General features: G+C 36.9%; 1 protein-coding gene and 1 pseudogene across 1 annotated transcript in view; one reads left to right on the top strand and one right to left on the bottom strand.

Annotated features, from left to right (window-relative positions):
• Positions 1-5,143: 5,143 nt before the first annotated feature.
• On the bottom strand, positions 5,144-10,966 carry LOC144616455 (heterogeneous nuclear ribonucleoproteins A2/B1 pseudogene; annotated as a pseudogene).
• Positions 10,840-12,524, top strand: part of LOC132677577 (butyrophilin subfamily 1 member A1-like) — a 38,617-nt gene continuing 36,932 nt past the window's right edge. The window contains exon 1 of the mRNA XM_078446456.2: positions 10,840-11,115. Coding sequence (XP_078302582.2) covers positions 11,055-11,115 — 61 coding nt within the window. The 5' untranslated portion in view covers positions 10,840-11,054. The remainder of the gene's footprint in view (positions 11,116-12,524) is intronic.

The raw sequence follows: 12,524 nt of genomic DNA, 5'->3' as shown, positions 1-12,524 counted from the left end.
CCAATGCAAGTTATTCAAGACAGCACAGGGGAAGTGCCCTGCAGTTCCCCACCACTCCAGGGACTATCCAAAATAAGGAAACAGAAGAATTCCCCTCAAAAAAACGTCCCGGAAATAACGACAGCTAACGAACTGATCAAAAAAGATTTAAACAATATAACAGAAAGTGAATTTAGAGTAATAGTCATAAAATTAACCGCTGGGCTTGAAAACAGTATAAAGGACAGCAGAGAATCTATTGCTACAGAGATCAAGGGACTAAGGAACAGCCAGGAGGAGCTAAAAAATGCTATCAATGAGCTGCAAAATAAAATGGAGACAACCACAGCTTGGATTGAAGAGGCATAGGAGAGAATAGGTGAACTAGAAGATAAAATTATGGAAACAGAAGACGCTGAGAAAAAGATAAAAACATCCAGGAGTATGAGGGCAAAATTAGAGAAGTAAGTGATGCACTAAAGAGAAATAATCTATGCACAATTGGTATTCCAGAGGAGGAAGAGAGAGGGAAAGGTGCTGAAGGTGTACTTGAAGAAATCATAGCTGAGAACTTCCCTGATCTGGGGAAGGAAAAAGGCATTGAAACCCAAGAGGCACAGAGAACTCCCTTCAAACGTAACTTGAATCGATCTTCTGCATGACATATCATAGTGAAACTGGCAAAATACAAGGATAAAGAGAAAATTCTGAAAGCAGCTAGGGATGAACACGCTCTAACATATAAAGGGAGACCTATAAGACCCGTGACCAATCTCTCTACTGAAACTTGGCAGGCCAGAAAGGAATGGCAGGAGATCTTCAATGTGATGAACAGAAAAAATATGCAGCCGAGAATCCTTTATCCAGCAAGTCTGTCATTTAGAATAGAAGGAGAGATAAAGGTCTTCCCAAACAAACAAAAACTGAAGGAATTTGTCACCACGAAACCAGCCCTACAAGAGATCCTAAGGGGGATCCTGTGAGACAAAGTACCAGAGACATCGCTACAAGCATGAAACCTACAGACATCACAATGACTCTAAACCCATATCTTTCTATAATAACACTGAATGTAAATGGATTAAATGCGCCAACCAAAAGACATAGGGTATCAGAATGGATAAAAAAAAACAAGACCTATCTATTTGCTGTCTACAAGAGACTCATTTTAGACCTTAGGACATCTTCAGATTGAGAGTGAGGGGATGGAGAACTATTTTTCATGCCACTGGAAGTCAAAAGAAAGCTGGAGTAGCCATACTTCTATCAGACAAACTAGACTTTAAATTAAAGGCTGTAACAAGAGATGAAGAAGGGCATTATATAATAATCACAGGGTCTATCCATCAGGAAGAGCTAACAATTATAAATGTCTATGCGCCAAATACAGGAGCCCCCAAATATATAAAACAATTACTCACAAACATAAGCAACCTTATTGATAAGAATGTGGTAATTGCAGGGGACTTGAACACTCCACTTACAGAAATGGATAGGTCATCTAGACACACGGTCAATAAAGAAACAAGGGCCCTGAATGATACATGGGATCAGATGGACTTGACAGATATATTTAGAACTCTGCATCCCAAAGCAACAGAATAGACTTTCTTCTCGAGTGCACATGGAACATTCTCCAAGATAGATCATATACTGGGTCACAAAACAGCCCTTCATAAGTTTACAAGAATTGAAATTATACCATGCATACTTTCAGACCACAATGCTATGAAGCTTGAAATCAACCACAGGAAAAAGTCTGGAAAACCTCCAAAAGCATGGAGGTTAAAGAACACCCTACTAAAGAATGCATGGGTCAACCAGGCAATTAGAGAAGAAATTAAAAAATATATGGAAACAAACGAAAATGAAAATACAACAATCCAAACGCTTTGGGATGCAGCGAAGGCAGTCCTGAGAGGAAAATACATTGCAATCCAGGCCTATCTCAAGAAACAAGAAAAATCCCAAATACAAAATCTAACAGCACACCTAAAGGAAAGAGAAGCAGAACAGCAAAGGCAGCCTAAACCCAGCAGAAGAAGAGAAATAATAAAGATCAGAGCAGAAATAAACAATATAGAATCTAAAAAAACTGTAGAGCAGATCAACGAAACCAAGAGTTGGTTTTTTGAAAAAATAAATAAAACTGATAAACCTTTAGCCAGGCTTCTCAAAAAGAAAAGGGAGATGACCCAAATAGATAAAATCATGAATGAAAATGGAATGATTACAACCAATCCCTCAGAGATACAAGCAATTATCAGGGAATACTATGAAAAATTATATGCCAGCAAACTGGACAACCTGGAAGCAATGGACAAATTCCTAAACACCCACACTCTTCCAAAACTCAATCAGGAGGAAATAGAAAGCTTGAACAGACCCATAACCAGCGAAGAAATTGAATCAGTCATCAAAAATCTCCCAACAAATAAGAGTCCAGGACCAGATGGCTTCCCAGGGGAGTTCTACCAGACGTTTAAAGCAGAGATAATACCTACCCTTCTCAAGCTATTCCAAAAATTAGAAAGGGAAGGAAAACTTCCAGACTCATTCTATGAAGCCAGTATTACTTTGATTCCTAAACCAGACAGAGACCCATTAAAAAAGAGAACTATAGGCCAATATCCCTGATGAATATGGATACAAGAATTCTCAATAAGATACTAGCAAATCGAATTCAACAGCATATAAAAAGAATTATTCACCATGATCAAGTGGGATTCATTCCTGGGATGCAGGGCTGGTTCAACATTCGCAAATCAATCAACATGATACATCACATTAATAAAAGAAAATATAAGAACCATATGATCCTGTCAATCGATGCAGAAAAGGCCTTTGACAAAATCCAGCAACCTTTCTTAATAAAAACCCTCGAGAAAGTCGGGATAGAAGGAACATACTTAAACATCATAAAAGCCATTTATAAAAAGCCCACAGCTAACATCATCCTCAATGGGGAAAAACTGAGAGCTTTCCCTCTGAGATTAGGAACACGACAGGGATGTCCACTCTCACCGCTGTTGTTTAACATAGTGTTGGAAGTGCTAGCATCAGCAATCAGACAACAAAAGGAAATCAAAGGCATCAAAATTGGCAAAGATGAAGTTAAGCTATCACTTTTTGCAGATGACATGATATTATACATGGAAAATCCCATAGATTCCACCAAAAGTCTGCTAGAACTGATACATGAATTCAGCAAAGTTGCAGGATACAAAATCAATGTACAGAAATCAGTTGCATTCTTATACACTAATAATGAAGCAACAGAAAGACAAATAAAGAAACTGATCCCATTCACAATTGCACCAAGAAGCATAAAATACCTAGGAATAAATCTAACCAAAGATGTACAAGATCTGTATGCTGAAAACTATAGAAAGCTTATGAAGGAAATTGAAGAAGATATAAAGAAATGGAAAAACATTCCGTGCTCATGGATTGGAAGAATATTGTCAAAATGTCAATACTACCCAAAGCTATCTACACATTCAATGCAATCCCAATCAAAATTGCACCAGCATTCTTCTCGAAACTAGAACAAACAATCCTAAAATTCATATGGAACCACAAAAGGCCCCGAATAGCCAAAGTAATTTTGAAGAAGAAGACCAAAGCAGGAGGCATCACAATCCCAGACTTTAGCCTCTACTACAAAGCTGTCATCCTCAAGACAGCATGGTATTGGCACAAAAACAGACACATAGACCAATGGAATAGAATAGAAACCCCAGAACTAGACCCACAAACGTATGGCCAACTCATCTTTGACAAAGCAGGAAAGAACATACAATGGAAAAAAAAAAAGTCTCTTTAACAAATGGTGCTGGGAGAACTGGACAGCAACATGCAGAAGGTTGAAACTAGACCACTTTCTCACACCATTCACAAAAATAAACTCAAAATGGATAAAGGACCTGAATGTGAGACAGGAAACCATCAAAACCTTAGAGGAGAAAGCAGGAAAAGACTTCTCTGACCTCAGCTGTAGCAATCTCTTACTTGACACATCCCCAAAGGCAAGGGAATTAAAAGCAAAAATGAACTACTGGGACCTTACTTAGATAAAAAGCTTCTGCACAGCAAAGGAAACAACCAACAAAACTAAAAGGCAACCAACGGAATGGGAAAAGATATTTGCAAATGACATATCAGACAAAGGGCTAGTATCCAAAATCTATAAAGAGCTCACCAAACTCCACACCCGAAAAACAAATAACCCAGTGAAGAAACGGGCAGAAACCATGAATAGACACTTCTCTAAAGAAGACATCCGGATGGCCAACAGGCACATGAAAAGATGCTCAACGTCGCTCCTCATCAGGGAAATACAAATCAAAACCACACTCAGATATCACCTCACGCCAGTCAGAGTGGCCAAAATGAACAAATCAGGAGACTATAGATGCTGGAGAGGATGTGGAGAAACAGGAACCCTCTTGCACTGTCGGTGGGAATGCAAATTGGTGCAGCCGCTCTGGAAAGCAGTGTGGAGGTTCCTCAGAAAATTAAAAATAGACCTACCCTATGACCCAGCAATAGCACTGGTAGGAATTTACCCAAGGGATACAGGAGTACTGACGCATAGGGGCACTTGTACCCCAATGTTTATAGCAGCACTCTCAACAATAGCCAAATTATGGAAAGAGCCTAAATGTCCATCAACTGATGAATGGATAAAGAAATTGTGGTTTATATACACAATGGAGTACTATGTGGCAATGAGAAAGAATGAAATATGGCCCTTTGTAGCAATGTGGATGGAACTGGAGAGTGTGATGCTAAGTGAAATAAGCCATACAGAGAAAGACAGATACCATATGGTTTCACTCTTATGTGGATCCTGAGAAACTTAACAGAAACCCATGTGGGAGGGGAAGGAAAAAAAAAAGGGGTTAGAGTGGGAGAGAGCCAAAACATAAGAGAGTCTTAAAAACTGAGAACAAACTGAGGGTTGATGGGGAGTGGGTGGGAGAGGAGGGTGGGTGATGGGTACTGAAGAGGGCACCTTTTGGGATGAGCACTGGGTGTTGTATGGAAACCAATTTGACAATAAATTTCATATATTGAAAAAAAACAAAAAAAATAATACACAGGAAAAACAAAAACTCAATAGAAAATATTCCTGAGGAAATCCAGACATTTGATTTGGTAGGTAAAAATTTTATTTTCTTTTCATTTAGAATTATTTTATTAAATTATAAGTGTACAACAGCCTCTCAACTGTACCCATGCACTTACATTGTTTTTTAAGGAAAAATGTTATGCCTTATTACACCATAATCCTAATAGCTTTTCAAAACCTTGAGAAAAATCTTTAAAAAGATTTTACATGTCATCTGAAACTGACAAATTTAACACTATCAAAAAAGAGTGCTTCTATACTCTTACAAAAACCACTAGAAAGAAATAATAATTATAAAGCTAAGAGATTGTCTCAAAGGAACATTTTTTTTAAGCAATTTTTCTTCAACAGTAGGGTAATGGTATTAAATAATTCAATCCATTCACAAAATGGCTCTCTGCATCTGCTCTGGTCTCTTCTGCCTTATCATTGCATATTTATGCATGACTGAGATATGAGTTTCCTTAACATTGTTATTTCAATAACCTGAAGCTGTTCTATTAATTCTGAGAGCTTTCATTCTCTCCTATTTATACAATGAAGCCCATGGCAAATAGGAAGAAGCTGAATTTTGACTTCTTCCCCCATAACCCCCACTTCCTCCACTGCCTGTAGGACCATAGTTGCCTCTAGGACCATAGTTGCCTCCACCATATGGCCTCACATGTTCCTGGTACCACCAAAGATTCCACTTTCATTGGACTATAGTTACAAGGTTACTAGGTATAATTTCCAAAACCATTGTAATTTCCACTTCCATAATTTCCTCCTCCACAGTTGTCATAACCACCTCTGTAGCCCCCATCCTGGTTGCTACATCCAGGTCCCCCACCACTATATCTTCTTCTTCCTCATCCATAACCAGGGCTACCTCTAAAATTGCCACCTGTTGGTTCTCTTCCATACCCATTACAACCATCCCCAAATCCACAACCACTTCATATGCATCAGATCCTCCCCTAAAATTATTTCCTGGTCCTTGTCCAAAATTTCTACCACCACCAGGAGAATCTCCAAAACCAAAGTTTCCTCCTCTTCCACTTCTAGAACTTTGGCCTTCCTGCATTTCTTGTCTACACAAAACCATTCTTACTTTTGCATTATGACCACTGATGGTATAATATTTCTATAACACAATCTTTTTTTTAACGTTTATTTATTTTTGAGACAGAGGGAGACAGAGTGTAAGTGAGGGAGGGACAGAGAAAGAGACACACACAGAATCTGAAACAAGCTTCAGGCTCCGAGCTGTCAGCACAGAGCCCAATGCAGGGCTCGAACCCACAAGCCATGAGATCATGACATGAGCTGAAGTCGGATGCTTAACCAACTGAGCCACCCAGGCGCCCCTGCAACACAATCTTATTCACAGGATCATGATCATCAAAAGTAACAAATCCAAAGCATCTTTTCTTTCAATACTGCCTATCAGTAATTATATCAATGGTATCAATCTTTCCATATTTCTTGAAGTAATCTCTAAGATGATATCCCTACTGTCTTCATTAGTTCCACCAAAAAACAGCTTCTTTACAGTTACATGAGCCCCTGGTTTTCCAGTTTCCTTTTTTGCAACAGCACATTTTGGCTCAACCACTCTCCCATCAATTGAATGAGGTCTTGCAGCCATGGCAGCATCAACCTCAGTCACAGATGAAAAAGTTACAAAACCAAATCCTCTTGATCTTTTGCTCACAGGATCACTCATGACCACACAATCTGGAAGTTTTCCCCATTGCTGGTAGTAGTTCTTCCAATTTTCTTCTGTGGTTTCAAAGCTTAAGCCACCAATAAAGGGTAGATAAAAACTCTAAAGTACAGCATGTCTATAGTGCTAAAGAAAATTATAAGAATGATGTCTCACCAATTTGAGAATATCAGTAAAGAGAAATTGTGAAAAAGAAACAGAAATTCTGGTATAGTTGAAATAATTTACTAGAGAGACTCAACATCAGGTTTCGGAAGGTATAACACAATCAGTGAATTTAAAAGTGGGCCAGTTGAGATTAACCAGTCTGAAGAACAAAAAGAAAAAAAAATAATCAACAGAGCCAAAGAGAAATGTCTGAAACCATCAAGTATATCAATAAATATAATGGGACTTCCAGAAGTAGAGGAGAAAAGAAAGGAGCATAAATAATATTTGAAAGACTAGTGACCAAAACCATTCAAAATTTGATGAAAAATTTTAATCTACACATTCAAAAGGCTGGACAAACTCTAAATAGGATAAACTCAAAGAGAGTCATGCTGAGACACATCATAAACAAACTGCTGAAATTAAAAAAACAAACATAAAAATAATATTTTCACAACAGTAATAATGAAATGACTCACAATGGGGAAGTGATCATCTATAAAATTACCAGCTTATTTCTCATCAGAAGCTATGGAGGCCATAGGGTGCCTGGGCGGCTCAGTCGGTTAAGCATCTGACTTCCGCTAAGGTCATGATCTCACAGTTTGTGGGTTCAAGTCCCACATCAGGCTCTGTGCTGACAGTTCAAAGCCTGGACCCTGCTTCAGATTCCATATCTCCCTCTCTCTGTCCCTCCCCTGCTCCTGCTCTGTCTCTCAAAAATAAATAAATGTTAAAAAAAGTTTTAAAGAAAAAGAAGAAACTATGGAAGTCACAAGCAGTGGAATGACATACTTGAAGAGCTAAAAGCAAAAACTTTTCAAGCAAAAATTTTATATCCAGCAAAACTATCCTTCAAAAAATGAGAGACAAACCAAGACATATTCAAATCTACAAAAACTGAGAGTGTTAGATGCTAATAGGTCTATCCCCCACACACAAAAATGCTAAAATGATAGGATACTAGACAGTGATTCAAATCTATATAAAGAAATAAATAACACTGGTAAAATTAACTACATAGGTAAATTTAAGACAAATATATATGTATTTTTGCTTATAATTCATTGTTCCTATCTGATTTAAAAAGCAGCTGCATAAAACAGTAAATATAAATTAAATTGATGGGCATATAATGCATAAAGATATAATTTGCCATGATAACAGCATAAAAGGAGTGGAGGACCTCAATTTTTTTAAACTATTGAGATCAAATTGCTGTTAATATAAATCAGACTTTTATAAGTTAACAGGTTAGTTGTAGTTCTCAGTGAAATAACTACCAACATAGGCTAAAATTATACAACATGATAACAACAACAAAAAAGAACTAAAATGGCACATTAGACAATATCATTTGTACACAAAGAAGGCATAAATAGAGGCATTGATGGGGAAAATAAGACACACAGAAGAAAAGGCAAAATTGCAGGTCTTTTTTATTAGTAATTACATAAAATGTAGATGATTATACTCTTCTATAAAAGGCAGACTGGCAGAAAGGATTTAAAAACATGACGGGGCGCCTGGGTGGCTCAGTTGGTTAAGCGTCCAACTTTGGCTCAGGTCATGATCTCGCAGTCTGTGAGTTCGAGCCCCGCGTCAGGCTCTGTGCTGACAGCTCAGAGCCTGGAGCCTGTTTCAGATTCTGTGTCTCCCTTTCTCTCTGGCCCTCCCCGTTCATGCTCTGTCTCTCTCTGTCTCTCTCTGTCAAAAAAAAACATGATATAATTACATATTTTCAATAAAGGCTCACTTTATATTCAAGGACATAAATAGATTGAAAATAAAAGACCATGTGAACAATAAATGAAGGAGAGCTAGAGTGGTGACACTAATATCACACTTTAATATACCTTAAAGCAAACATTGTTACAAGAGATAAAGAAAAACATTATATAATTAAAGAGCATCAGTCCATAAATAAGATATAGCAATTATAAACATATATGTACCTAACAATTGAGCCCCAAAATACACGAAGGAGAAACTGACAGGATCAAGGGGAGAAACTGTTCAACAATAATAATTGGAGATTTCCATGTTCCACTTTCAATAGATAGATAAAACAACTAGTTTAATTATAATACGGAAATAGGAGACTTTATAAACCAACTGGACATAATAGACATCTATAGAACACCCCACCTGACAACAGCAGAAAACACATTTACAAGATAGAAAATATGTTAGAAATGGTCTTAATAAATGTAAAAAATTAAAGTCGTAAAAATATGTTCTTTTTTGCAATGAAATGAAATTAAAAATAAGTATCAAAATAAAATTCAGGAAACTTACAAATATGTGGGAATTAAACAGCACACTCATAAAGAACCCATGAGTCAAAGTCACAAGAAGTTAGGAAATACTTTGATATGAACAAAAATTAAAATGAAAAACACCAAAACTTAAGGTATGTAGTGAAAACAGAGCCAAGAGAGAAATTTATAGCTATAAACAGCTACATTAAAAAGGGGAAAAAAAAATAAGATCTCAAACCAATACCCTAAAATTCTACCTTAAGACACTGGGAAATAAAAGAACATACTAAGAGCAAACAGAAAGAAGGAAATAATAAATATTAGAGTGAAGAGACAACAGAAGAATAGAAAAACAGTAGAGAAAATAATGAAACCAGAAGCTGGTTTTCTGAAGATCAGCAGAAGTGATAAACATTTAGCAAAAAATAGATGACCCAAAACACTAAAATCAGGAAAGAAGGAGGAGACATTACTATAAGCCTTACAGAACAGGAACGATTATAAAGGAATACTATGAACAAATGCTGATAAACTAGATCAGATAAACTAAATGAAATGAATTCTTAGAAACAAACTACTAAAGTGACTCCAGAAAAAATGGAAAATATGGATATGCCTATAATAATAGATTAAGTTCATATTTAAAAAACTATCAAAGAAAAAAAAAAGCCCAGCCTAGATGATTTCACTAGTGAATTCGACCAAAGTTTTGAAGAAACATCAACACCAATCTTTCTCAAACTCTTCCAAAAAACAGAAAAGGTGGGAACATTTTTTATTCAATCTATGAAGCCAGATTACCCTGATCTCAAAGCCAGAGAAAGGCATTACAAGAAACAAAAACTATAGACCAGTAGCTGTTATGAATATAGATGCAAAAATCCTCAACAAAATATTAGCAAACTGACTCCAGCAGCATATTAAAAGGATTACACATGATAACAAAGTGGGATTTACCCTAGAAATGCAGAGTTGGCTCAGCATACAAAAACCAATCAATATAATACACCATATTTAATAGAATGAGAAAAAACACATTACCATCTCAATGGATGTAAAAAAAATTTTTGACAAAATCCAATGTCTTTTCCTAATTAAAACAGACAAAATAAAACACTTAATACACTAGAAATAGAAGGGAATGTTTTCAAACTGATGAAGGCCATTTATAAAATAACATCATATTAAATGATGAAAGTCTTGGGGCACCTGGGTGGCTCAGTTAAGCATCCCACTTCAGCTCAGGTAAAGATCTCACCGTTTGTGAGTTCGAGCCCTGCATCGGGCTCTGTGCTGATAGCTCAGAGCCTGGAGCCTGCTTCAGATTCTGTCTCTCTTTCTGCCCCAACCCTGCTCGTGCTCTGTCTCTGTCTCTCTCAAAAACAAATAACATTTAAAAAAATGATGAAAGTCTCAAATCTTTCCTCTAAGGAACAAAAAGGTTATCCACCCTTACCACTTCTATTCAACAATGCACTGGAGATCTAGACACAGGCAAGATAAATTGTGCATGTATTCGAGTAAGTGAACAATCACAACGAAAATATGTTTTATGATTATATAAGGTCCAGAGTCCAGGGTGTCCTGGCTTCTGGAATAAGTTCATACTCCACCTAACTACAGAACTCAGGAACAGCATACCTTTATGTGACTGACACTTCTGTCTGACCCAGGATATTGCCCTGGGTGGCATAATCTCTCATCCCTGTGCTTGTATAAGGAACACAAAGACATTTCAGAATCCTGCCAACGCAGCTCAGAACAGAGTTGGGAATTTCTTTTAGGCCACGAGTGACGGACCTGAAAAGAACTCCTTCCTAAGATGGTGACTCAGCAAACAGGTCTAGATACAAATTCACTTATGAATAATGAGACACATAAAAGTAAGTTTTACTGCTGTTCCTGCTATTATTGTGTGTGTGTGTGTGTGTGTGTGTGTGTGTGTGCGCGCGTGTGTGCGCGTGAAAGCGCGCATGTATGTGAGCTCATATGTCTAGTGCTTCTAAGAAAAGTATTTGAACCACAAAAATAAAGCAGACACTAGGATGCAATTTGCACTAGGGTGCAACTAAGTGTTGGAGCTGTTATTCTCTCAGGGCCGGTCAACCTGACTTCTCATTTCTTCTCATTCCCTAATTACAAACTGTCCCAAAGCTCTCAGTTCAATAATCTCTCATTGCATATTTCTTTTTTTTTTCCCATGTCATTCTCCTTTCTCATTTTTGCCCACGCAAGTTACTTTGGAGAGTCTCTCTGTCCCTATATTTCCCCTCTTCTATCAGCAATGCTCCTGAGTCAGATGCTTTCTGCATGGTTTAAATTTTGCTTTTCTCTCTACTCTAACCTCACAATTCCAACTCCTAGAGTGATCTCACTTCAATCCATCCTTTTCTGCATGTCATTGGAATGCCATTTATTCAAATATATATACAGATATTAACATTTAATAAGTGTGGTATTTACATTCTAAAAGGTGAGAAAGATGACTTTATAGGATTGAAAACCAACACTCTCATACTAACCACTCTGTGTAATAATGTAATAAAAGTTTTTTCAAAGGAACGTGTTGCTATGGAATTCTAAAGGACTATTAATTCATAGTGAATACATTTTAATGTGCATCAACTCAGGGTTTTAGGACTAGAGTGGAGAGCCAACCTATACTGACTGTAGTTCTGATTGGTAGTAAGTTGGGGAAAATATCAATGTGTAATAAGACTGTGAATAAGTGATTAATTTTTCCTGATTGGAAAAATAAATAATCAAGGACTATCCAGATACAGAATGGAAAAAAGTTCTTTCCAGTCATCAGTGGGGTATCATTCAAGTTGTCCTCATATAAGATTTATATTATGCTCCAAAAATGTTTCATGCAAGAATATTATGGCATTGGGCTACTTTGATTTTAACCCCCATGACCTATTCACCTATTACCCCCACCAATCTTCCTTCTAGTCATCTTCTGTTGGTTCTTTATAGTTAAGAGTCTGTGTTTTGGTTTCTCTCTTTTTTCTTTGTTTTGTTTCTTAAATTCCACATATGAGTGAAATTATATGGTATTTTTCTTTGGCTGACTTATTTTGCTTAGCATTATGCTTTTTAGGTCCATTCACATTGTTGTAAATGGCAAGATTTCATTTTTTTTTTCGCCGAATAGTGTTCCGTTTTGTGTGTGTGTGTGTGTGTGTGTGTGTGTGTGTGTATATATATATATATATATATATATATCACTTCTTCTTTATCCATTTATCTATTGATAGGCCCTAGGCCTGCTTCCATAATTTGGCAATTT

Source organism: Panthera onca, chromosome B2, assembly GCF_046562875.1.
Source record: "Panthera onca isolate mPanOnc1 chromosome B2, mPanOnc1 haplotype 2, whole genome shotgun sequence".
NCBI classification, from domain to species: domain Eukaryota; kingdom Metazoa; phylum Chordata; class Mammalia; order Carnivora; family Felidae; genus Panthera; species Panthera onca.
This window is presented reverse-complemented; position numbering and strand designations above follow the sequence as displayed.